The following is a 26,409-nucleotide window of genomic DNA, read 5'->3' on the forward strand; positions in this document are numbered from 1 at the left end:
AATCCACAAGCCAGCTATACCTGAGGTCTAAAATAGTAGCTTAGCTTAGCTATGGGTCAGCTATGAGATGATCATTCTGGTGTATCCTCTGCTGTCATGGAGATGGCGCTAACTTGGGCACGGTATGATGGTGAAGGAGGCAGGAATGGACCACACGGTGAGGTTATGATGGCAGAAAGTACTTTATTAGCTTATGGTCCAGGATGTATAAGGAAGGAGAGCAGCGAGACCTTCTAGACTCGGTCTTTAAGTGCCCTCCAATCTTCAGACTCCTGCTGATGACAAGAAGCCAGTCAGGCCTAGGCTGTACTCCTTGCTTAGCTGCATCTTCCTTCTCCTCAGTTGTGTCTGTAAATTTGTTGCTTTGTCTCTGATTCTTCATTGGCCTTCCTGCTCTGTGACTTTATTTTGGCTTTCCCCTTGACTCAAGACTCAGCCAGTCTCCCACTCTTTCAGGTTTTTTCCTCCTTTTCATTTTACTTTCCACTGGTTTTGGTTCTCTCTCCTCCTTCTTTCTGAGGCACTGACCTCACACCTGATTGTTTCTTCTCTTGTGTCATCCCAGTTTTTGGTCTCCCTTCTCCTGGAGGAGAGATCCTAGCCAGTTCTCATATGAATACAGCATCCCCATCAGAGGAAGAGGGTATCAACCCTTTGAAATGCCATCTAATATCTCTGGAAGTGGGGACAAAAGGGAGGGATTTCCTTGCTGAATCTCCTTACAGCACCTCCAAATGTCCTGCCACGGGCAGCTCTTGGGAGCTGGGACCTCTGGTAAGCCAGGGCTCAAGGGAACTCCGACATAGTTCATGCTTGCATGGTCCAGGGCTTGGAGTAGTAGATGCTGCACCCAAGGTTACTCACAGGCCCAGGAGATGCAGGTAACAATTATGTATGTGGTGGAATCAGACTGAGAGGAGCGAGTGCTGCTGGGGTGAACTGGTGCATCATAGGCATTGGTTCACACATTCACAATTTAATACGCCAACAACTTTCTCTCCCTGTCCCCATGGGATTTGCTGCCTCGCCAAGCCAAAACAGTCCCCAGAGTTCCCTGGCCTAGGAAAAAGTTGTTTGGAGCCTAGGTTGTTTGGGGTTTGTTTTTTTTACAGTTGGATGTTTTAAATTTATATTAATTGCATTTTCCTTTAAAAACTATCTCAAATTAAACATGAAATAATCACAAGCTATGTTAGGTCTAAAGTTATTCTGATCTATTAAAATATACAAAATAAGATATTAAAAATAGTCAAACAGTATATGTTAGCTGATACAGTTTGTAAGAAAAATTCTCATACTTATCTGGGAAACATGACTGGCTAAGCATCTGGAAGCAGTTTATTGCAGTGCTTAAACCAGGTTTTGATCCCAAGTGCCTCTTCTGCAAGTGAAAAGTGAGTATTTTCTTCATTTCAGTTTATTCAACAAGTTGAATTCAGTGAGTAGTTCAGATGGAATCAGGGAACTGATTGGGAGCTGAAAAAATAATAATCTATCAATACAAAAGAGGCCTGAACTCTTAAAAAAAGCAGTCAGTGCAATTTACTAACTGCTTATAATGCTTGAATATTTCTTGTATTTCATAAATCAGTTCTAAACACAAAACAGCTTGTTCACACACACACCTTTTCTTTCTGCTCTTATGGTTCATTATGGTAATTTTATTTAAGTACTGAAAACAATTTCAGAATGCTAGTTTAGTGCATGTGCAGTCGGATGCAGGTCTTGTTACAGCCAGAGCCTGGCACAGAACAGGCATTAATGAGAAAAAAGAAAATCAATGTTCACCTAGTAAATAAGAAATGCATTGGTTCCTGCATCCTTAAATGGGGACAGTGTGAAGATAGAACTAGGAATATGTGCAGACTGCTTGCCATGGGGACACCTTCCTTAGCAGAGTTTTGTTGTCTCAGGAAGGCCACATTTTGCTGTAATCCTGGCTCGGGGCAAGTGGTTCCCAGTAATGTGAGTGAGTCCTGCTTCAGGGGAATCACTCCAAAGACAATGTGGCAGTGAATAGATGAGATGATTTCAAGGCACTTGCTTTCTGGAGTCAAGCAGTAGTGAACCCATTTGCTGTCAGTTAGTCCTGCCTGCCTGCAGAGACCCTGCTCTGTGGTGTGCCTGGGAGTGTCCCACCTCTGCCCCAAAAAGGGCTCTCCCCTATCCCAGCGCTGCCCTGCAGAGTCAGTTCCACCCCAGCTGCTTTGCTTGTGCCAGCTTACAGAGACAGCAATGCCATGAAATTAGGCAATTCCCCTTTTTACGCAACAGCAATAATGAGCTTCTGTGTGGAGGAACCTAAGAGAAGGTTTAGCTAGCCATGAACTTTTCAGAGTTATCAGATTCTCCAGCTGAGACCTGGGCCAAACTGGCTTACTGACTCAGCCATTTGCGGCTGAGGCAGGTTACTTGAGTGGTGTGTATTTATGTTGCAAGGCAGACAGTGGGATACAGTTGTAGTTAATGTAAAGAGGATTTGTGTTTTTCTTGGGTTTTGCCATGTGCCACCCCCCAGCTCCTCATGTGGAACTGTACAGCTTCCAGAGAGCCATGCCTGTGCCTCCCCTGCTCTTGCCTGATGGTGAAGACAAGGCTTATAAAGGGGCTAGATAATTTTGCATCCAGAACTAAGTCTTTGTTGCCACTGCACTCTGAGTGCAGCCTGATTTAATCTTATGACCCAGAGCACCAACTGATGGCCAAATAGGACCAGAAGGATTTTTTTCTTCTTCCTCCTAACCCTCCTCCCACCCTTGTGTCCCACCCTCCCCACCCCCCCAACCCCTTCTTTTTGCATTGTGCATCTCTGCCTAGTCAGGTGTGTTATGGGACCACAGGGAGCTGCCATCTCCCAACCCCAGGGTGCAGGCCACTGCCAGAGGAAAGACTGAGCTCAGTGGATCATGGGGCAGACCTCGAACGGCAAAGCATGCTGTAAGAGCTGGGCCTGGATGGACACCTGGTTGTACAGCAGGCTGCATGTACCAGAATGAGCTCCACATGTCTCCCAGCAGCACGGTCTCCTTGTTAAGGCTGGGCAAAAGGAGAGGGATTTGGACCCCGTTCCTCTGTGTTATTTAATACCTGGCATTGTGCCAGAAGTGGCAGTGCTCAGAGAAGGGGCTGTGGCTGGGAGGAAATGTTGCTGTGCCTGACAGAGCAGTAGGGCCTGTGGTGAGAGGGTGCTGCTGGGTGCCAGGAGCACACCCCTTTCCCTGCCCCTTTCCCCACTGTAGGAGCTCTCTGAGCAGGAAGGGCCCATCCCGATGGCCCAGCACATAGCTGAGTGAGCGAAGACCCCTCAAGGCTGCTGGCATGCGGAGAAAGCGAGAATGGGTGGAGGACTGCCCGGCCATGGCCCTGGCTTTGCAGAGGATGCCCGCCTAGCCGTGTCCCCCGGCTGCAGGGCAGGAAGCTGTGCCCAGCTCTCAGGGGCTTCCATGCATGGCATGGCCTGGCCCAGGCCGCCGACCCACCTCGGCAGGGGCAGCCCCTGCGTGAGTATGTGGCCGCAGGGAGCTCCAGGCCCACCTCGGGGGCCCCCGGGCGCGGGGATCGTCAGCCGGACGGGGCGCGGGGCTTCAGAGGACGGCGAAGCCGCCGCCCGCCCCGGCAGGTCCCGCTGAGTCGCAGGAAGCTCCGGGACAGGCAGTGGGAGCCTGGCGACCCCCGGTGGTGGCTGGGGGAGATGGCAGCTCCGGCCCGTCCCCGGCCACAGGCAGCGGCGGGGCAAGGCGGAGGCCGAGCGGGCGTGCACAGCCTCCCCGAGCTCTGCCCGCGGCTGCGGTGGGGCCCTGATGTCGGGAGGCCCCCAGCAGCGCGAGGCCTGGGGCGAGCGGAGCGAGCCACTGAGCCGTACGTGGTCCTGAGTGGAGTGAGACCCCCGGGCAGTGCGAGGCCCCAAGTGGCGCGAAGCCCCGGGCAGCATGGGGCCCTGACTGCATGGTCCTGCCTTGCAGCTGATGCAGCAGCAGACGACGGTTCTCTCCACCTCCCATGGCAGCTACCTGAGCCCAGGCGTCGCCTTTTCCCCTTGCCACATCCAACAGATCGGTGCCGTCAGTCTCAACGGGCTGCCAGCCACTCCTATTGCACCAACATCAGGTGAGGGCTTGGTGTGGGCCGGGATGCAGCAAGTCCTTCACTACCAGTGAACCTCCTGCCCCAGCACTCAGCACGGTGCTCATACAGGTAAAACAGTTCCCACATCCCTCTGGGCTCAGCATCTGGATTAGGCCACCCTTTTCTAACAAGGCAGCCTCTGAGGACAGCAGTCCCTAGTTCTGCGCAAATTTCTGCAACCTCCCTGATACCCTGACATGTTCAACGCACATTCTCTTGCCCTACTGCTGTTCCTCTCTGCTGCAGTTTTTTCCCTTTGATATAGTAAAGAAGGACCAGGTTCCCAGGATTGCACCTGACTCTGAGTAGAGCAGTGCTAGTATTCATTATCATCATCCCACAGTAATATTACCAGCAATAATGCATATTGGGTTTGAACACCTGTCAAGAACAGGGCTGTATCATACTAGGTGCTGTACAAACCTGGATTAAAAATGTTCCATCCCAAAGCTCTGACAGCAGCCAGGACTAGCAACACTGCGCACACTCTTCTCACTAGTGCGGCCTCTAATTTTGTGAAGGCTCCAGCACTAGTCTGCCACCTCCACGTGCCAACTAGAAGAGGTAATAGCATCATATACAGCAGTCTTGCCAGGCAGATGGAAGGAGGGAGTGCAGGCTTTGCGGGACCTTGACTCTCATGGGATGTCCTCTCTTCTTGCTGTACAGGGCTACATTCACCGCCTCTCCTGGGAACAGCAGCCATGCCAGGACTGGTGACACCCATTTCAAATGGATTCACTGGAGTGGTACCATTCCCAAATGGTCATCCAACCTTGGAAACAGTTTACACCAATGGCCTTGTGCCATACTCAGGTACGGAGAGCAGGAAAAAAAAAAACACATAGACCTCAGGAACTGCAATTAGCTCCTCTTTTCTGGATTCCCCACACAGAACACTTTTTCTAGCTCCCTACCAGCCAGGCACTGAGGCTCACTTGGCAGGGGCGTTGGTGGGGGTGGGGAAGAGAGACAGAGAGAATGCATGAGTGATTCCCTTTGCTGTGCTTCTGATTATGTTCTCTGCAGCCCAGAGCCCTTCAGTAGCAGAGACTTTGCACCCAGCCTTCACAGGAGTTCAGCAGTATGCAGGTACCAGCTTCCCTTGTCTCCCTCAGGCCCTTGTGTGGCTGACCAGATCCTCAGGTAAACAGTTTGTTCTGTCTCCTTGGAATACAGCTGTGTATCCAACCACCACCATCACCCCCATTGCTCAGGGCATCCCTCAGCCACCTCCCATCCTGCAGCAGCAGCAACGAGAAGGTGAGGATCAGGGTGGGAATGTGTGTGTCCGGCGGAGCGGGGGGGAGATCTGTGTAGCTTGTCTTCTGCACCACAGAACCAGGAGGTGCAGAAGCGTGTGGAGAGGAGACAGCACTAATCTTTGTCCATTCTAATCTTTAATATTGAAGCTGGGTTACGGAACCAACCATGTCTCTGCAGTGGGCGGACTGGAAGGGTTCAGAGGATGCTTGTCATGCAAACTTTGTGAGCTCATCCTTGGCCAGATGCTGCCAAGTACAAAGGGGACAGCAAGCACTAGAGCACCAAGCTTTGACACCAAAGGGTGTAGAGTCAGCACCTTCCCTACGCAGGCAGGGGAAAAGAGCACTTCCTTCCCATCTTTACTGATGCCAGAACCACACTGGTACCAGTTAAACCAGCCTCTCCAATGTACTGTCCTCTGTCTTCAGCCTTCCTATCCTCATGAGTTTGTTTTTCAGCTTATTTCAAAACTGGCCTGGACAGAATTTGGAGGCAAAGGCATTCTCTGCTCCTGCTTCATACAGCAGGTGTCGGTGAGGGAACAGCTCCTTGTGCTCATCAGGCTCACAGGGAGCAAGTGAAGGAGTGGGCAGGACCAGGTCAGCCCATTAAATCACATGTGTGGCAATCCAGGAGATTTCCAGCTGGGGCTGTGGCTTATGGGCTGAAGGCAACCACTGCATAGCTGTGGGCAGAGAACGCTAGAGCAGCAGCTTTCACATAGCAGTGTCTGCTGCTCTCCTAGGACTGGGAGAGCTATGAACAAGGAGCTGCCACCTCAGCTAATTTCCTTCCAGCAAAACAACACCCAGACACTCACAGAGTTGTTGTGTCCAGCACCCCACGTGGGAACTGGGCAAGCTGTGAAAGTCAATCTGCTCTCCAGAAACTCTAGCTCTGCATATTGCCTCCCAGCTGCTTTTAGAGAGCCCTCAGAACTCTTCATGGACCAGTGACTGAGATAAGCAAGGGGATGTCGAGACAGAAGGAGGCAGTGCTGGGGTTCTCCTCCAGTGCTGTGCTCTGAGTTGAGCCCGTTTCTCTTCCCCTTCCCTTTGGGGGCTCTCTGTTTTGTCCCTCCCCATTGTCCCCATGCCTGCAGGTCCTGAAGGCTGCAATCTCTTCATCTACCATCTCCCTCAGGAGTTTGGAGACAATGAGTTGATGCAGATGTTCCTGCCCTTTGGCAATATCATTTCCTCCAAGGTATTCATGGATCGTGCCACCAACCAGAGCAAGTGTTTTGGTGAGTGCTGATGCCAGCGGGCAAGGGAAGCATGATGGATAACAAGGACACTCATGCATTGGGCATGGCACCAACAGTGCCATTATTATCCATGCCTGTGTCCTGTCCTTCAGGTTTTGTAAGCTTTGACAACCCATCCAGTGCACAGACTGCTATCCAGGCCATGAATGGCTTCCAGATTGGCATGAAACGTTTGAAGGTCCAATTAAAACGACCCAAGGATGCTAACCATCCCTACTGACAGCAGTGAGCAAGCAGGAGTCACTTCTGCAGCACAGGTAAAGCTGGCACCATTACAGCACAGTTCCTACACAGTGCTGGCCAGTGTCAGGGGGCAGCAAGGTCTGGCTGCTCCCCGCGGGGTGGGAAGCCAGGAGCTGAATGCAGTAACACAGCTAGCAGGGCAGAGGCCTCACCTGCCAGGGCCCAGCCCCAGCACCTGAGCAAGGTGACCAAGCAGGCCTGGAGATGATGGCCAGGTTCAACCAAGAGTCTAGATCATCAAGAAAGTTTGTGGCAATGAGGCAGGCCCAAGGCCAAGCCAGAGAGCCAATCTGCAGGTCAAGACCAGGATCAGGTATGGTGAAGACAAACAGTGTCAGACATAGTCCAGTGATTGCCAGGCAGGTCTATAATGAGAATAATAAACAGATCTGACATCAAGACGGGAAGACAATCCAAGGGTTGGAGTCCAAATAATAAGATCCAGGACAGGTCCATGGACAGGTGGAGACTGGCACTTCCGTGATGTAGACCAGACAAGGACTGAAGGCACAGGCCTGAGCTGTAATGAGACTCCTGGGCCCATGGGCAGAGTGTCGACAGAAGCCACAGGTGAGGCTGGTCAAGGCCATTAAGGCCCCTTAGTGCACTCAGGGCCCTGACAGGCAGATGGGTTGAAATTACCTGCCTGTGGCCTAAGCAAGGTTTCAGTCTACTTTCTGACCGCTCCCAAAAAGCATTCATCTTCCTAAAAAGGTTTTAAAACCCAATAGTTTTGTTTTCAATTATTACATGTGCCCTGAAATTAGTCTGCAGAGAGTGCTTTCCAGGGTAAGAAGGGACAATCCCATGAGTCACAAGGATCACAGAAAAGCAGAGAAAAGGTGAGACCCTGAAGGGCCACAGAAGAGCTGCCTGACATGAGAGCTGGCTGTCAAAGAGCTAGCTCCTACCAGCCAACAGACTGGGAGCAAGGGAGGGCTGATCTTGGTCTCTTCTAACTGGGGTCTTCATCCTCCACATTTAAGCAACAGCAACTCAAAGCCTGAGGTTTGCATAGATGTCGTCCTAATCTCCCAATTCCCTCCCTCCTCCCTTTCTATTCAGGTGAAGGGAAAGTCCAGAGGAAGAATTTCTGCTTCAGGTTGATTTACAGAGAGGCCAGTAAATTTATCTACTCTTTTGGCACCACCCTTTTCCTTCCTCTGCTGCCCACCTACCCACCCCATCCTCCTTCTGCCCTCCTCCCCAAAACATGCAATTAAAGAGAAGGCTCAATATCTGCCCAGCAGGAAGATTCTTGCCACGACGGACTCTCATATTTGCTGCTAAAGTGGTGCATAGCAAAGGGACCAGAAAACCAGCAGCCCCTGGGGACTCGAAGCTCTTCCTCTTGGGGTATGCCTGGAGTACATGGACCAAGAAAATCCACTGGTTTGTCTCTAGGTTACTGCAGTGATGTATGGCAACTTAGCTCCATCCCTCCCTCCCTCCTGCCCCGTCTCCTGGCCCTTTCATAGATAAACATAAATATATATATATATATATATATACACACAGTCTCTATTTTTTTTTAAAGTGGCTCACAGGACCAAACTTTTCCATTCAGAGACTGACTCCTTGCAAGAAGGATTGGAAGTTAAGGGTTTACCTTTGCAACAGTGTCTTCTCAGCAAGCACTGCAGGTAGGCCTGAACATTCTGAGAGGATGCTTGGATGGACAGAGCGCAAGAGAGAGAGAGAGAGAGAGAGAGAGGGAAAGCACGCATCTCTCTGCCCAACATTAGCAAGAAGCAAGGAGAAAGAGAACTACATACCTCCAGGATTAGGGCACAGCCAGCTGCTCAGCTCAAGGCACTCATCCACTGACCTTAGCACCAGCCTGGTTAAGGATCTCAACAGCTCTCAGTCTTACCTTTCCAAGGGCTTCTGCAGACAAAGCTCCTGGAATTTGGTGCCAAAGCCTATCCTGAGCACTCCTCGATTAGGCTGAAAGCACAGGAAACCAGTCTGTTTACCTACAGGAACTGTACTGTCTCCCTACACGTGGCACAGATCTGTGTTTCGTAGCTCTCCATGGTAACGGAGCATTTTCTTGATCAAGGCAAGAGAAGATGAGAGTGTGAGCTGATGCAATCTCCAAAACAGAGTGACAGAAGCCTCCCAGGGGCTACACACTGCCTCCCCATGTCAGAAGTAACCTAACGCTGGTTAGCGGGCAGTTCCGATTCCCAGATGAAACAGGACGTTTTCTCCATCTGAATTTAGCAAGAGGACTCACCTCTTACACCCTCTGCAAAGCTCTCCCAAGCAGACACAAGAATATTATGATGAAAGAGGGTTGCCATTCTGGTTTTTTTCCCCACCACCCCCTCCAAGGGACATATTACACATTATGCAGCATATATAGATACAGCTATATACACATACACTTAAGCACAGAACATAGTTCAGAGCTTGATTTAACAAAGATCCCCTGGGGGTGGGGGTGTCATACTGACAAGGCATATCCCTTTAACAACTTCAAACAGTCTCTTTAAGTTTCTACCAAAATAAGGAAAGAAAAACAAATCAAACCAACCAACCCCACAAACCTTCTGAATGATTAGTTTCAATATTCCAGAGTTTGATAAGGTAGCAAGAATATTTCCCCTCTGTGTGCGTGTGTGTCTGCGTTCAGACATGAACAGAGGGTTGGTGGAGCAAGGTTGATGGAATTGATACTGAAGCTAGAGATGTGGGGACTTCCGCAAACCTCAGCCAATTCTCATCCTCCTCCAGTTTCCCTTTGGTCAGATGTTTGTGGCACAGTTCTTTAAGTACCTTCACATCTCCTCAACCACCCCTCTGTGTCTGATGCTGAGAGTTTGAGATGGATGAAACTGTGCGAGTCTGTGTGTTTCTATAGTCCATGTTTACTTATTGTAAATACCATTTTTATACTTAACATCTATTATGTACGTGATTTGTATAATGTACTTTATTTCTGCTACAAGTAATTTCATGAAGTTTAAACTTAATCTAATTTTGAACAAAAAAAAAAAAAAGACCAATAAACGCAAAATGGGAAAAAAAAGGACTTTGGAAATTCTAGGTCAAGCTGGTTTAAAACAAGCATTTACAGTTTCTTCCATCACAGTTACTGATGTGACTGTACAATGTTATAGGTGCAATACAGGCTTCGTCAATGTCAAATTCCTCACTCTGGTCAAAAAAAATCTTAAATTTATTTAATAAAAGTTTTACTTGCTAAATAACTGGGGTTTTACTTTGTGTGTTAGTTGCACCTGCTTTTAGATAATGCTTACACTTGAAGACATTAATCACCAAAGGTCTGGGGTGAGGAAAGTCTGTTTCCATTCAGCAAATCATCTGTGCAGTCAGTTAAAAAGCATTTCACAAGGAGATGGATGACAAAGCCCGAGTCCTACAGAATACAACCCTGCCTTACTCTGAACACCACACAGTGTCCCTGTGTCTCCAAGAAGGCTGTCTGTGGATTTTTATTCCAGTCTTCAGCATATGATCCCCAAAATGCAAGTTTGTTATATTAGCCCAACTGCAATGAATGAGTTCAGCAGCCAAGCTCCAGCAGAGCTAAACACAAACCAGTCACAGCTCTTGTGTGCAGATACCAGACATCTTTTAAGAATTCCTATGTACTCTGCTCACACCTGAGAGAACAAAACTGGTTCTCCCAACAGCACCTTGAAGGAAATCAATCAATCAATCAAGAGCCAGAGCCCAGCCCATCTGGTGCTATGCACAGAACCAGGAAAAGGGAAAGCAAATGCAGAGACTCCTCATCTCTGCCCTGAAGGTGACAAACACACTTCGGGTTGGTAGAGAACCAACTCAATTTGCCATGCCCATGGTTCAGCCCCTGCCCATCCCTTCTATAAAAGCACCAGTTTCCCTGGGACTGTCCTCTGCTTTGAAACCCCTGTTTAATGGCAGAGAAGAAAAGCAGAATATGAGTAGAGAATGAAATCTAGGACTACCTCAATTTTTGAGGCCTCCTTGCCCCTGCACCAACACAATTCTGCAGTGACTGAGCCAAGGTGTATACTGCAAACTGTCATGAGAAGCAAGCAGGTGTGTGTTTCAGAAGGGGCGAGTTCAAACTCCAGAGTTTGTGAATTGTGGTGAGTTCTTACTTCCACACAGCTCCGTAGAAAGCTTGGTCATGTCAAAACCCAGTGAATGGCAAGGAGAGAGGAAGGAAAACACTCAGCTGGTGCCTGTTCTATGATGTGAATAAAATGTACTTGTGACTAAAAGTGCCGCACACCATTCCCAGTAGCAAGAATAAGAACTCAAGCTGCAGTGACATTTCTTGCAGACACACAAGTTTTTATATTTAGCTAGTTTTTATATTTAGCTCAGAACAAGAGTGCACTTAGTCTAGCACCTAGCTGTCAACAGATCAAGGAGGGGGGGCATGCAGCGACCCTTTCCTAGGAAGCCACCTCTCACGGGCTAGAATGTACCCCTCAACCTGCTTTTTTTCTCTCCTTGGAGAAGACCAGCTATGATTGAAGAAAGATTGCGATTGGCAAGGCTCTGCACACTCCATTTTATTTCTATATCCCCTAGACAAGTCTGTTTTTTAAGCAATACCTGGCTGTTCCAATAAATTCCAAACCTGTTAACCAGTTTCTACAAAATGTTCAGCTTTCAAAGCTACTTAAAATTTCTTCAGGATTCATGCATTGCGGATGGGAACACCACAAAAAAATAACCATCCTCTCAGACACCAAGGAGCCCACATAGGATCCTTTATCCATTCCCAGCCAGGAGAATTCAAGCAGAGACTGCTTTTTCTTAGCTGCTAGAACTTACAAGGCATGACACATATTCGTAGGAATAACGTGTTAGGGAAGAATTCCCTCTGCATTCTTTCTCCTGTTCAGTGCAGGAATCATCAACCCAACTTGGCATTTACAGCAAGGAAGAGCCGATTTAACAGGTCCCATGCAGTCAGCAAACACCTAGCAACAGGCCTGTGCTCACCAGCCTTCCTTCACAGAGGTAGCATCAACATGTAACACCAACACATCAAAAAAAAAATAGTTTAATTAAAACAGAGATTAAAATTCTATTTATAGGAAGCAAAAAGGTTCACAGAATCCACAAAACAATGAAGCAGTGGAGCAGGATGTCCCAGGAATGTACAGACGTTCCAGGACATCCTGTACAGACAGGTTAAAGCTGGAGCTGAGAGAAGACTGGAGGCAGTAAAAGCAGACAGGTGAGGCTGAAGGAGGGGAGATGGGTGGAGGACTAAGACAGAGTGAACAGTGGGAAAGATCTCTGACTGACGGGTAGAAATATCAGAACTGTGGCTGAAGCAGGATGAGAGGGAGACCAAGACAAGTCATATGACTTTGCCACCACCACTGCCCTGCTCCTGCTTGACACCAATGGCTGAATAGGATGCTTAGTGGGACGGAGGACAATGTGATTAGAAGGGATGTAGGATGGGAGAGGAAACTGAGACTGGGCATGCCTTAAGGACTGCTGTAGTTATAGTAACTCTGTAAAACCTGGTCCCGGTCATTGGGGAACAAAACCCAGAGGCAGCACACGTGATGCAGCCACCATGGGTAGAACACCTCCTGCACTCGTGTGGCAGCCCCCAGGATGATGGCGAGTGCAGCTTCAGGAGCAGGAGAAGCAGTTAGGTGCACTTTGCCCCTGGAAGGAAACAGTCAGAGGATCACTCAAAGCCAGTCAATCCTTGGTGTGGTTTTAACTGTGCAGACTGACTACCACAGGGTTCTGCATGCTCATGTTCCATGCTGAGGTGGACATGCACAACCCCCGTGATGTACCCAAGCAGATGCACTCTTCCCATTAGTTTTCTTGCACATCCAAACAGATGCGCACACTATCTTAAACACAGTTGTGGTGCATTTTTTTGCATGCTTTCAAGAAGAGAGATGTTCCTGCAGACACACTCCCTCCCAGACTCCTACATCTTCCTCCAGATACACACCTGGTATTCTCTAATGCCGTATCGGTATCAATCAGGCCCAGGATGCATAGTGTGATAGAGACGTTTTTCTTCTGCATGATGAGTTCATGGCGCAGCGAGCTGAAGAATCCATCCAGTGCAAACTTGGTGGCAGAATAAGAAGTGGTGAAGGGAGTGGGTATTTTCCCTGGAAAGGAAAAGGAGAGAATGGAAAACACCAAGAAAGTGGCTGTAAGGAAGATGGTGCCATGGAGAGGGAATCTGGGCAAAGACAGAGGCTTTGCCATCCTGCATCAACCCATGTTCTGTTCAGGTGAGTTTCCCTCTATTTCTAGTCACATGCAGGCACTTAGAAAATTATACCTCTTTGTGTAAGCATATTCCAGCACAAGAGCCACCACATATGTAGATAAGGGGAGAAAATTTCTTTTAACTTACACAGTAACCAGGTCACATGCTGGGCTAAAAAGCCCAGTGTGATGGTCTACCTGCAGCCTTCCCCTCCCCCATCACATGCAAACACATGGACTGGTTCACATGCTGGTGCATCTGGCCATAACATTTCTCTGACACCAAGGCACGTTACGTCACAAGGCAGGGATAAGCTGTAGTCTGAACTTGTGTATGGTGATGCAGCTCCCTTGAGCGCACACTGAAGACTTTCTCCTGCCTTTCTGTCCCATACAGTAGGTGCAGCTACTCAGCAGCCAGCTATTCAGGCTGGCCAAAGCCAGAAGGCCTTAGAGTGGCAGGATGGTCTTAATGCTGCATCAGAAATGCAGGAGAGATGGGCCTGGCTGTGAGGGACAAGAGCCAAACAAGCAGATCTGGGCACATGGTGAGTGAAGAGCAAAGTTCCAAGGGAATGCAAAATGGTGCAACACGGAGAAGGTCTTCCAGAAAACAAGGCGGCCAGCCAGCCACCATCCTGCTTGCTACTATAAAATGCACAGCTTGAAAATGTGTTGAGGGGTTGAAGGACACAGAGAAACATGATGTGCTGGGAGCCATTGTTTCCACAAGGCCAGCACTTATGCCAGTTAAAGACACTAACCTGTGAGGGAAGAAACAACCACCAGAGAGCCTTTATTCTTCTCCAGGGTGGGAAGAGCTGCTGTTGCAAGTGCCACATAACTGAAGAAATTCACCTGGAATGATAAAAGTCGATATGAAAGAAGCAAGAGGGTTTGGAGGGAAGGTCAGCATGAGCCAGAAAGCCAATACAGTGGTCAGAAATGGAAAGGAGCAGGGCTTGGATTTGCTTTTTCAAACATCAAGCAAAAAGAATCATCTCTGTGAAGATGGGGACAAACATTGCATCCATGAGTCTTTCAGATTCCAGAAAAAGCAATGGAGAAGAGTCAGAGCAAAGGTTATTCCTGGGCTTTAATATACAGATTTCTTGACAAGAGACAATTAGCTGCCCCTGATTTCTCTATATGCCTTTCTTTACTCTGCAATCCCTATCCAGCAACAAGGACACCAGTAGTGTCTCAATTTGCTCCCCTTTTAAGTTTCTCTTGTCTGAGCTCAGACTACAACAAAGCGTAACGTTCAACATCTCTTCTGATCTTGACTGCTCTCTAACTTGTAAGAGATTTCTTACCTGTGCTCCCAAGTTCCCTGCTCTCCAGCAAACAGGCTCCTTCCAACATGAAATAGAACTAATATGACCCACCTGACCTAAGACCACTGAATCAAGAAAACAGCTCTTCATCTCCATGGTCCCAAAACCTGGTACCAAGGTGATTCTATAGGAAAACTCTGAATCTGTGAGCAGAGACTCAAATGGCAAACACCATTTCAAACAACCTTATTGTGTTCTGCAATGGCACTTGCTATAGATTAGTAGGAAGTGCTTGCTCCTCACCTATTGGCGTTCCTAAACTAGACATATATTGCACAACTGTCCATAACTACCCATCAATCCCTAACAGTCCTGGGCTAAGGACAGAAGGAAGGAGAGAAGTGAAGTTCTTCGCAGACATTCCTTTGCACACATATACACCAACTGAGCAAAACACCTGTCTAATAACAAAGCCTCCAAACCATTTGACTTGAAACACGAATTAAATAAAAGGTTTGTTCTCAACCATTTCCATAGACTTGAATTTGCCTTTGAGCTTCCCAAAGCTGTCCCAGGAGAAGCCAGACTGACCCAATTCCAGGTGAGCTCTTCCTGCTGGGAAACCTCACCTGCATGAGCCAGTGGGTGTATTCCACATCTCCAGCCCACATCTGGAAACGGGTCACACCAATGTGGTTCAACACCAGGTAATCCAGTCCCCCTGTGGATAAGAGAAAAAGCAGTCAAACAAAGGGGCCATCCCCTAACCAGTAACCAAGGAACTCAGAAATGCCAGCAGGAGGGCTGAACCAACCAACTGCTCCCTCAGAAGGCTAGAAAGTGCTTTACCATGAAGATACATAAAAGATGTCCATCTGGGAGCAGCTTTGCCTGCTGCTTAAGGGTAGAATTGGAAGGAAAGCTGTTCTTCTTTGACAGCAGCTCTCTGAAATGATGTTTCAGGGTAATGCAGACTTGGAACTTAGTTCTGGTGGTACACTCTATTTTCAAAGTTATAAGTATACAAATTTGTAACAGAAAAATTACGATTGGTATGGGAATGTATCAGCAGAAACAGCAGAAGGTTTAAAAGAAAGGTATGAATTGATGGCTGCTGGACTGGCAGGTCATCCAGATCACAGCACACTTACACACGGTTTCTTAAGACGCCCACATCAGGAAAACCAAGAGCATAACGAAGTAATTAAGACACTCAAATAATGGACAAAAGGATAGTGAGTATAATAGAAAATGTTGCCTAATGACAGTCTGACCCAAATGAGACAAGGTGGAGAGGGAAAAGATCATAATCACTCAACTCCTACAGGGCACAAAAGACAATCAAAAAGCAGCACATGGTCACCAACCAAGAACCCAGAAGACACGATGAGGACTCAACAGTGGGCATCCCTTGTCCTTTGTATCACCACAAGTAAGCTTGGCCAAGGTACTTAGTCATACACATCTTGTTGCTTTTGAGTACTAAAAAATGAGTGAATGCGAATGCATGAGAGTGGGAGTAGTGTGAATCAGTTCTGGTTAAAATAAGACCACCTTCCCCTTCTATACAGTCTCGGACTGAGCTTTGCTATAGGGGCAGATCACTGTTTCCAGACCTCCCAGTTTCTGTCTCACTCAACACAAGGCACTATGTTCATGGTTGGGTGTGTGCAGCTGGTACCTGCTCACATATGGCAAATGCATGTACACGTGGTACGCTGTGACAGGTGAGGTACTGTAGCTGTTGCTATGGGGTGTGGTTTTAGTGAAGTATTGTGAGCAAGTACTTTCTGCATACTTTTCTCCTCTAGCAAAAGACATGCCCTCCCCATGAAAGGCAGCTAAAAAGATGGCCACATCCAGACTGGTATTTACAAACCCCGCACCCTCCCATCCTAAACATCTCCCTCAGTGAGGAACATAAGGAAACTGAAGCAGGAAGCTCCTACTGGAATGAGAACTGTCTATATACCTGAAAGCCAAAGAGATGCCCAAGATGCTTACCCAGCTTTTGGACAGCAAACTGAACCACCTTTTCAGGCTCTGAAGGGGAAGACATATCTGCAGGGATATAAAATATTTTCTTTGCTCCAAGTGTCAGGCATTTCTCCACCACCTTGAAAAAGAACACACATCCAAAGATTAACAATATGGAGTAGGGGGGAAAGACTAGAAATAAGGGCACTGTAAGGCACTGTTTTTTCCCCGTACTACAGTCAGTGAGAGTCAATTCTGGACAGAGACACACTTTAATTTTAAATCTACTGCTATTCAGTCCACAGAGAGCTCATTTTGCATCCAGACTTTGTTTAACCAGACAGTTAAATAGAGGTAACTCTTAGCAGGATGCAGATTCAATCTACCTTGGATCAAGATTCACGCGAAAAAGACAGTCTTCTTCAGGAGAACTCTTCTGGAATAAGGGTTATGCTTTACATTAAGTTCTTCTTTTTGTTCCAAAATACCTGGTAAAGCTCTAACAGTATTCATCTTTCATAGTTTTTTTGCTATGCTGAGTATGTGAAGGTGCCCAGTAATGATACGCAGTTTAGCTATTTGCTGAAATAATGCCTTCCAGGCATTAGGAACTATTCTTATGCTCACTGTCCCCAACTCTCCTTTTGTGCCATTTCATTGTGAAGAACTTTTCTTGCAAGTCACCTATCCCCACAGTTTAAGAGATACCTTCTCTAAATATTGTCCCATTTTATAAACGACAGATAAATGAATCTCATCTATTCAAGCTGGTCAAAAATTATTTAACCTACAAAAAGGTTTGAGTCTTTAACAAAACAGCTACAAATAGAACTGTTTGGACTCTGAAAAGCTGCACAACATCACACAGGAATTGTAGTTCATAGAATCATAGAATATCTCGAGTTGGGAGGGACCCATAAGGATCATTGAATCCAACTCCCTGCTCCTTGCAGGACTACCTAAAACTAAACCATATGACTAAAAGCATCGTTCAGATGCTCCTTGAACTCTGACAGGCTTGGTGCTGTGACCACTTCTTCCTGGGGAACCTGTTCCAGTGACTGACCACTGCGAAGAACGTTTTCCTAATGTCCAATCTGAACTTCCCCTGATGCAGCTTCATACCATTTCCTCGTGCAAATGTTCAGGCAGTAAAAAGTTCAGGCAGTGTATATGCATCTTCCTGTAGAGAACAAGCTCCTTCTGAGTTACACCTCCCCAGTATGCAGTGTTACTGCCTTCTGGTAAGAAAAACCGGGCATATTGCAGCAGGCACTGGTGTGTGACAACACAAAGTAGCCCACCTAGGAGATCAGTTACAGAGAAGAATGGCACAGGACACTGCCAGCAAATCAGGCTCAAAACATGTCACTGGCATGTTCCATCTTTCTACATAAGTGGAAAGAATTTTGAAAGTACCTAAGCTGTTTTTGCTCAACAACAGTTCTGAAGGAAAATTTACCACGCTGACAACTAATTTGTTGTTGTTGTTGTTTTGGTAAAAGTCCAAATCTCTTATGTCTTCCCTCATACGAGGAAGTTCTTACCTTCTGCAGCACAGCTTCCCTCCTAGCAGTCAAGACAATTTCAGCACCAAATCTGGCATAATGATATGCCATCTGCTCTCCAATCCCAGCACTGGCTCCAGTCAGGAGAACACGGGCAGCAGACAAGCTCTCTTATTTATGGGAAAGAGAATAAAAGATATAGAAGTAAGTGAAGGAAGCAGCAGAGGAGCTGCCCTCAACTATTGGCAGAGCTCTAAAGTAGAAAGGTATGTGTAAGTAAGTGCTCAGAAGTCTTGATGCTTCTCCAAAACTAGAAGAGGCAGGACTGACCTGACAAAGTCATGAGATTAACAATACCTTCCAATTCTTGCTAGACTGAAAATAATCAAAAATCACCTAATCTTTGAAGAATGAGCTATTTTTCCCTTCTGACAGGTGCCTACAACAAAAAGGTTAGTCATCAGCCACCTCATGTCAAGTAGCCAGCCATATTGATCTGTTTTGGCCTGGGTCACAGGAAAGCTTGGCTAGCTCAACAAGCTCCAGCATGCAGCAGTCAGCTTGGCCTAGCTCCACTAACATGCAACAGACAGTTCCCTCCTCCATCCTGACAACCCTCAGGTTCATACTTCAAGTCATGGACCAGGAGGCTCAGTCTGACCCACTTCACTGAGACAGCAGCTGGGGTGCTAGAAACCAAACAGCCAAGCCTTGTTTCACCATTCCCATCCCTCCTCCCCAGCTCAGCATTCTACCATGGAGTTGGATAATGCATAAAAGCGTGCAGCCGGCATGGCTCAGTTGCCATGGAACAACCCCCAGGCCCAACTGCCCAAGAGGTGCGTTGTTTTGTCACTGCACATTTGTTGTGGACATTATGCCTAGGTTATCACTGCCAGGGAATAATGATATGACTATGCAAGCTAGCTGTGTCACATGCCCTCTGCCTGGGTTCCTAGACCAATATCTTTCAAGGATGAAGTTGGTTTTCACATTATAAAAAGCTGTACAACATAAACCAGGCTCTGGGCCTCCTGCCTTCTGCATATCATTTATTCTTTGCCACCAGTTTGGAGATATCAGCCCTCTTGTGCTGGGCACTGCACATCTATAAAGATGGTTCTTGACCCCAAGGAATTTGCAATCAAAACAAAAAAAGAAAAAGGCAGTGGCAAAGTACATGTCATTTTTTCCCCACATAGACAGCAGAATCCATTGTAAATGCTGTTAGACCATTTTGTCTTCCTCTTTGTTTCAAGCTTCTCTCTATTTCTGGGAATGACGCATTGCTTTGCGGCCACCAACTCTGGTAAGACTATGGGCAGGAATGAGACCACCAGTCAGAGTTTGGAAATTCAACCTCTTCTCTTACGTGACTTATATTCCAGTTTGGAATGACCCCCCTGGTGAGCCTACCTGGGTTAAAAGGGTCTTTCCAGAAGAAAGCTAGGAGCCCAGCTACGATCCCTGTAGCACAAAGCACTTTTCCAACTGGCTTCATATCCCTCCAAGTTGTGAAGAACAAAGTGAAGTCTTGAAGCCGAGCACTCCAGCCAAAATACTGTAATCTCCTTCCTCTGATGCTGGAAGCCAACCTGCAAGAGGCATGTAAAGTCCTTTTCTGTCCTGCATACAAGAGAGGTGCTGTATAGAACTGAGACTCCACCTGAGAAGTGTCTCCATTGGGAGCCAAGGTCACCTTTGTCAAGAATGAAAGATAGGGAGGACATGGACAATCAACACTTTGATAAGAAGCTGCAAAGAAGTTGCTGTTTCCCTGTTGAAGGGAGGGAACACCACAGTCCTGTGAATGGTTTGCATTTGCCCAAGAAAGGTTAGGGCTTGGCTGTGCCAAGCAGTGCAACTCCCTGTTCAGAGGAAGTAACCTTGGCAGGACGAAAAATGTAAAGCTGCAGGCCTGAAGACAATGAAACCTGCTCTCGTACAAGAGGAAGGATCCAAAGAGGGCAGAATACAGGTCTGGAGAAAGCTCAGGAAATCATCTCATCTTCCTGCCTTGCTCAGCTACTGTTTTCTCAGCCTTTCATTTGCTCCAGGACAGCCGCCTGGGATTCAGTCTGTCTTAAATGAACTGGACTGGGGGAATTATTTTTAAAATGTCTGTCCCTAATGGAACACTCCACAGAAACTTGTGGAGTCAGCACCAATTCCTCATTTAAACCATGACTTGAAAGTCTAATTTTACAGTAAAAGCCTTCTGCATTTTGTATTGCTGCATTCTATTTCAGATTCTCACAGATATATTTGATGTAAAATACATCAAATCTGAAAAGCAAAATTAATTAAACGATTACCTCTTTTTCAAAATAATAAATTATCTGCAGCTGTCAACAAAAATTTAAAACAGATATGAAATCATGCTGACAAATTACGTTTAGATGTGCTTTTCTATGCTTTGGGAATTATACATGCCTGCCATATGTAAAATGGTGTACAAGGCAGGGAAAAAGGTGAGGGATTTATTTCTGTACTTCTCCTTCTTTAGAACTTGTCCTGCAAAAGGAAAATTCAAAAATTAAGTCAGTATCGAAACTTACTGATACTAATAGCATTCACTTACCAAGCCGAGCATCATTAGCCAGTACTATTTCTCTATATTTTCTGAGTTTTTCTGCCTTCACAAATGCTTTAGTAGCCAGAAGCAGTTAGATACAGTGAATATAGGAGGAATTTAAAAAGAAATTTTGCAGTAGTTCCTGAAGCTGTCTTCTGCAAAATTCACTTCGTCAACTTCCACAGTTCTGCAAACTTGTTTAAAACTAGCTTTTTTTTGGGGGGCAGCATATCAGGATATGGCTAATACTTAGTGAGATAATGAAATTAACAGTCTTACCCAGGGTACAGAGATGATCATGGACAGAAGTCTTTGCAGGATGGGGGCCTGGAGAAGATAAAAGGGAAAAATGGCAGCAAGTATGAACTTCAGTAGCTGGAAGGTTCTGAGATAATATAGTAGATATTCTTGAAGTTGAGAAGTTAGCAGGTAGATTTGGAGCTCAAGGTGTTTTAAATTAAAAGCATAATGTGATTTGACAACACAACATGTATTTTCTGTTTCTATTCATTGTACCTATTTCTACTCCCCTATTATGAACAGGGCATCCAGGTCAGCTGAATATAAGCAGTTTGAACCATCTAATATTTGCTTAAAGGTGGATAAAACAACAAATACGTACTGTTTTGAACCTGTCTGGATTTTCTTAGGATTAAGAAAAAAGTGAGAAACAGATGTTCGCGCTGAGGATTGCGATGGTTTCCGAACACAACAGGCACCCACAGCAAGAGCTGGCCTTGTTTTGGCCAAATTTTATGTAAGCATGTACAAAGACTAAAAGGTTAAGAGCTCTATTTATGTTAAAAAAAAAGGAAAAGAGAGAGAGAGAAATAAAAGAAAGAGACAAATACATCCAATTCTAAGAAAAAGATCTTTCACTGGCAATTCCCACAGCTCTCTGAACTCAGAGTCAGCCTCTATACAGTGCGAGTCTCCCTGGTCTACAGGAGAAAAAAACCTCACGTCCAATCTTACAGATCGTTTAATTCATTAAAGAATTATTATGTTCATAGCTGATAACATTAACAACAAAAAGCTGTACCTCGGGATAACCGGCACTTCTTACTGCACAGCACAGAAACGAAGCAGCAGACAGAGTTGATGGGATGGAGTCTTGTCACGAGAAACGGGGTTGAAGCCCTGGCCGTCGAGATACGAAGAGCAGCAAGATACCGTCTACCGGCACGTTACGGTACAGCACGAAAAACTGGTGACGGGGTGTTACCACAAAAGGCAGGGAGATGTGCCCGTCGCGGAGGGCTCGCCACGGCGAGGCACGCGGAGGCGCTGGGCGCGGGACGGCCCTGCCCCGCCCCCTGCCGGCCCGCGCCCCCCCGACCCTCGCCCGCGGGGGTGGCGGCGGCGGGACCGTGGGGAGCGGCAGCGGCGCTCCTCCGTGAGCCGCCGTGTGACCTCCCCAGCGCCGACCCGGCTGCCGTGGCAACCGTCGGGGCGGCCGCGCCTTCCCGCCCCCGCCGCTCCGCGTCAAGCAAGGGGCGGGGACGGCCGGAGCCACCGCCCTCCCCGGACCACGTGACCGGCTCCCGAAGGTCCCCGCGGCGCGCGGTCGAGCGCGCTGCCCCTGCCGCAGCCATGGCCGCCAGGCTCTTCCCCGCCGTTAAGTGAGTCCCTGCGCCCGCGCTCCCATGCCCGGAGAGCTCGGCCCGAGTGCTCGCCCTCCCCCCACGTGCACCGCCCGGCCCGCGCCCCCGCGCGGAGTGTTTCCCCCGACTCTCCCGGGCTTGTTTCCGGGGCCCCGTCCGGCCCTGCCTTGCAGCGCTGCGCCCTTGACCTCGTCTGCCCCCGTGCCAGGCTTGGCCCTTCTTTGTGTGTCTCCAAATCCCTGGCAGGAGTCTGGCGGTTTTCTCGGGGCGGGCATGAATACGTAAACTAAAACCCGCCCGAGGATGCTTGTTTGCTGAGGGAACGCTTTCAGATCGGGATATACAGCCCACTCGAAGGGAGAAGGTGTGGAAGGGCGCTTTTGGGAGCGAGTAGTAAATCTTTAACAGAGAAATCCCCTTTCCCCAAAATACTTGTGAATACATGGATTTAAATACTGATTCTCTCTTGCCTCTCTCAACGGCCATATCTATCATATGTTCTACTACTGCAGTACTGCTATCTGGCAAGTTTTTGTTTAGTTGGTCAGTGGTTTTTTTTTTCCTAGGTGTGCAATAGCTTTGTGGTTTTTTTAAAGGGGAAACAACTCTCTGCCCTGTGAATTTGAAAAAGTCAGTCTCCCCAGATCTCTTTATCTATAATGAAAAAGTAAATAAAGGTAAAATATTCTCTTCCTGTCTTCCATTTTGCAGGTTGCCACTACAGCTGTAAAACTAGTGTTTGCACACCATGCAGTCTACCGGGAAACTTTAAAAACCTAGGCAAGGCAGGAACAGGCATGGCCAGGTGTTAACTGGACTGTAATGAGCTTAACAAGATATTGGTGTCTGTCAAATTAATCAGATTACTTATTAACAAGGCAGCAAGAACTACATCATTAACATGGACCTTACCCACTGCAAAATCCTTTAGTTCTTTCTATGAAAGGTATATGCCGGTGATTCTCAGACTTTAAAAAGTGGCACATACTTTGAGGTGTTTGATATTTTCTCATTTTTTCTTGAAAACTGTCACTGATAAAATGTGGCTGGCTATGGTTTTAAGGGGCTGACAGGGAATAGTTGGTCTAGGAAGAAAAGGAAGGTAGCTAGATATTTTTCTGCTGCTTTTTGTCTGTAATAAGACATTGCAGTAGAGTATTTGTGACCCTCAGATTTCTTCATCGATACCTTCCCTTTGCCGGTCACAACGTACCGAGAGAGATGCATTGATAGTCATAATGTGAACTGAACTGTTGCTGCTTTTGATTCTTTCAGGTTTGTCATCAAAGGAAGCCTGGCTGGAGCTGCTGTATACATGGCATATGATCAGGGGCTGCTGGGCAGTGGCACACAAGGTGCTGAAGCCCTCAAAAAAGCTCAAGCAGTACTGCCTCCAGCTATCCAAGAGTGGACAAGTTACATAGGCTGGGAGGTAAGGACTGTGCAGATGAACACAGTCAGCAAAACAAATGCATGCTCTTGACTGAGGAAGAGAAAACATTGGGGTGATATTCTGGTTCCAGTGATGCTGGCAGGAGTTTTGCTGTTGAAACTAGATTTCACGTTGAGAATATTTTGAAGAGGATTGAAATGAAAGGAGGATAAAATTTTAAATTCAGGGGAGAGCCATGGAGATGATTTTTCAGGAGCACCCAAATGATAAATACTACCTTCTGCCCCTACTTTATACTGGGGGAAAGAGCAAAGTCCAGACTTTGGGCTTCATGTCTGATCCCTTTTGAGACTTACAGAGAGTAGGCACCTAAGTATCTTTGAGATCTGAGCTCAAGAGGCTTCTCCAAGTTGATGTGAATCCTGTTATAAGTGAAACCCCTCAAGTGCTGATACTTTGTCTCTCTCTTTCTAGCTCCCACCCACTCCAAAATTTGACTTTTCCCCCTCTGATTCCTGGAATAAAGGTAAAATAACTTCTCACCAAACTGTGAAAGGAGCAAGGGGCCAAGGATGATGTAGCTTATATCAGTCTTGTTTCAATACCCTCCTCCTAAATGGAATGATGGAGGAGGTGATAGATGTTACAGTCTGGTGGAAGGGGCATTGGGACTGGGACTAAGGAAGCATATTCTGCTCCAGGTTTTACCACTAGCACACTGAGTGACTTTGGACTTAATTTCTTTTTGTTCCAACTGTGAAATAAGGAGGAGGATGTGTGCCCATAAACCTGTCTGCCTTTTCTAACCGGAGGAGCTGGTGTTTCTTTTACCTACAAAGCTTGCTGCTTACCTGTGCCCCAAGACAGGCACGCCTATGCTATCCTAGAATCTAAGATTGAATGTTTCAGTGAAGTGTTTGGGGAGGCCTGTGGCCCCCACAATAAACAGGTAGAGTTTATGCACCAGTGAGTTCATCAGCACTGGTAGTGATCAGGGAAACTAGAGCATAAAAATAAACAATGACTTATTCTTAAGAAAGGTGAACCTTTGGTTAAAGATTGAAGAGTTTATAAACTCTTCAGATGCTAATATATCTGAACTCAGTCTCTGACTTTCCAGAAGGTATGAGTATTCCCATTATTATTAGAATTTTAGAGATCTTGTTTGAAGGCCAAAGCATGTTATAAATACCTAGTAAGTTAATTTATAGTTTTTACGGTGCAGCAAAAAGTCTTCATGTAATTGTGAGGAAACACAGTCCACAAATATTGTGACATGTCCAACATCACCCATGGAGTCTGTGGCAAGGCCAGAAATCAAATGGAACTTGTCTCAGTTGTTTTCAGTCTTGTAATTGTCTATCCCTTATACTGGTCCTGAAGTTGGAATTTCTCTGTGTCACAAATGTTACTGAGACAATAAAGCTGTACTTGAACCAAGGATCATTCAGGCCTCAGTGTGTTTGAAAGCTTCTGAGATAGAGCTAGATTTTTCTCTCCATGTTTAAAGAGCTCTACAATGCTAGAATAACATTAGGAAACTTGGCTTGAATGATGCTGCGCTTGGGATAATAATTCTCTGCTTTCCTTGCAGGTGTGCAGACAGTCATGTCTGCCTTGTCTGTAGCTCCCACCAGGGCCTGTGAATACACTGTGGAAGGCTGGAAGTATGTGAAGGATCTTGTCAGATGAACATGTTCTCCAGAGTTCACGATTCTCTCCATCCTATGTTGTCTTTGGGATAATGCATAGTCCATCCCTCTAAAGGGCACCTCAGCCATGCAAGGGCTACAATAAAAGACTTTAGAACTTCCATTTGTATTTGGGTTGGTTTTAGCAGACAGACTGCAATAATTGCTTTCTGCCTTACCGGTGATCAGAGGCTTCAGCAGAGATCATGGATCAGTTGTAATGAAGTGATGGCCATATGCTGATGTATAGCCCTGTTCTAAAGCTGTCAAGCTTGCTAACTAAACAGATTATTCTGAAGCTGAATTAATCTCGAAGGTGAATGCCATCTAATTCAAAACAAGCCAATGAGTTAAAAAAAAATACTAAAAAAATCCAAGGTAACAGTAAAAGATGTTGTTCAAAGACAAAGCACTTGTCTTCAGGCTAGCTGAGGAAGGAGTGCCTCTGTCAAAGAGCACATTATTGATGTGAAAGCTGCTTCCAGGTGGTCTGTGACTTGTCACACAACTGGGAGTAGCCAGTACTAGTTGCAATACTTGTTGCTGATGACAGTGTGCAATAGAAGGGAGTTTAAAAGTCTGTGATGCAAAACTCCAGCAAGTCATAGGAAACTTTTAACACCCCCCCAGTCTGTTTGGCCTGTGGGCATTGCTAGTGTTTCTAGTACCTGAGCTTGAACAGCAAAATCACAGTACTGTTTTAACTGTAACTTTTCCAGCAACTGATCCAAATATGCCCTTGGGTGCACAGTCAATGACTAGTAGCACTGTCACATTTACACCTGTATCTGAATTCTCAGCTCCACAGCGTAGGTTATTTGGAGGCAAGGGTTTAGATTTTAAATTTTACCAGTTGTTGGCTAAAACTAAGTGGATTCAGTTTGTCTCAACTTGAAAAAGTGTTCTGGCTGCTGGCTTCTTTACGTGCTGGTAAAATAGGGCTGGAAGTACCTTTCAGATGCTGGCACCTCTGTGTGTAAAGCTTTTTGGCAACTGAGCAAGAGAGAAAATGGAAATGGGAAGGATCTCCAAGCACAGCAGAGTCCCCATGGAAGGGAGAATGAGGCTGAGGGATTTCCTACTTCATCTAAACCTAGTGCCCCCATGAAGAATTAGGCAGAGGTACCTCAGGAACAGAGCCCATTGACTGCAACTATGTGCATTATAAGTTCTTTGCAAAGGAACAATGCTATTCTGCAGCTGAGCTATGAACAGATACATGAACATGAGCTGAACTCGGAGCTGACCACTGAGTAAC

At 46.7% G+C, this 26,409-nt stretch overlaps 3 protein-coding genes across 6 annotated transcripts in view; 2 read left to right on the forward strand and 1 right to left on the reverse strand.

The window, feature by feature from the left end:
• The window catches only part of CELF5 (CUGBP Elav-like family member 5), a 42,503-nt gene extending 32,579 nt beyond the window's left edge, over positions 1-9,924 (forward strand). For 3 of the 4 annotated variants that reach the window (XM_076359211.1, XM_076359214.1, XM_076359213.1), the window contains 7 exons: positions 3,963-4,107; positions 4,795-4,941; positions 5,155-5,217; positions 5,305-5,388; positions 6,494-6,637; positions 6,751-6,915; positions 8,439-9,924. In XM_076359211.1, coding sequence (XP_076215326.1) covers positions 3,963-4,107; positions 4,795-4,941; positions 5,155-5,217; positions 5,305-5,388; positions 6,494-6,637; positions 6,751-6,878 — 711 coding nt within the window. In that variant the 3' untranslated portion in view covers positions 6,879-6,915; positions 8,439-9,924. The other variant, XM_076359212.1, reaches the window with a different exon arrangement.
• Positions 9,925-11,932: 2,008 nt separating this feature from the next.
• HSD11B1L (hydroxysteroid 11-beta dehydrogenase 1 like) lies at positions 11,933-21,865 on the reverse strand. The gene is made up of 9 exons (XM_076359215.1): positions 21,506-21,865; positions 20,743-20,790; positions 19,305-19,483; positions 17,928-18,058; positions 16,408-16,519; positions 15,033-15,124; positions 13,891-13,984; positions 12,858-13,023; positions 11,933-12,556 (listed from the first exon to the last, which is right to left on the reverse strand). The coding sequence occupies exons 3-9, from the start codon at positions 19,387-19,389 to the stop codon at positions 12,370-12,372; spliced, it is 867 nt and encodes a 288-aa protein (XP_076215330.1). The 5' UTR covers positions 19,390-19,483; positions 20,743-20,790; positions 21,506-21,865; the 3' UTR covers positions 11,933-12,369.
• Positions 21,866-21,989: 124 nt separating this feature from the next.
• On the forward strand, positions 21,990-25,273 carry MICOS13 (mitochondrial contact site and cristae organizing system subunit 13). Its single transcript, XM_076359111.1, has 4 exons — positions 21,990-22,085; positions 23,343-23,499; positions 23,935-23,986; positions 25,055-25,273. The coding sequence occupies exons 1-4, from the start codon at positions 22,057-22,059 to the stop codon at positions 25,150-25,152; spliced, it is 336 nt and encodes a 111-aa protein (XP_076215226.1). The 5' UTR covers positions 21,990-22,056; the 3' UTR covers positions 25,153-25,273.
• Positions 25,274-26,409: the final 1,136 nt, after the last annotated feature.

This window comes from Aptenodytes patagonicus, chromosome 25, assembly GCF_965638725.1.
Source record: "Aptenodytes patagonicus chromosome 25, bAptPat1.pri.cur, whole genome shotgun sequence".
Taxonomy (NCBI): Eukaryota; Metazoa; Chordata; class Aves; order Sphenisciformes; family Spheniscidae; genus Aptenodytes; species Aptenodytes patagonicus.

Coding starts and splice junctions, on each gene's coding strand:
- HSD11B1L (XM_076359215.1), bottom strand. CDS start 19,389: ATGAAGCCAGTTGGAAAAGTGCTTTGTGCTACAGGGATCGTAGCTGGG. Junction 18,059..19,304: donor GAAAGACCCTTTTAACCCAG/GTAGGCTCACCA, acceptor CCCATAAATAAG/AGAGCTTGTCTGCTGCCCGT. Junction 13,985..15,032: donor ACACCCACTGGCTCATGCAG/GTGAGGTTTCCC, acceptor TTATCATTCCAG/GTGAATTTCTTCAGTTATGT.
- MICOS13 (XM_076359111.1), top strand. CDS start 22,057: ATGGCCGCCAGGCTCTTCCCCGCCGTTAA. Junction 23,500..23,934: donor CAAGTTACATAGGCTGGGAG/GTAAGGACTGTG, acceptor CTCTCTTTCTAG/CTCCCACCCACTCCAAAATT. Junction 23,987..25,054: donor CTCTGATTCCTGGAATAAAG/GTAAAATAACTT, acceptor CTTTCCTTGCAG/GTGTGCAGACAGTCATGTCT.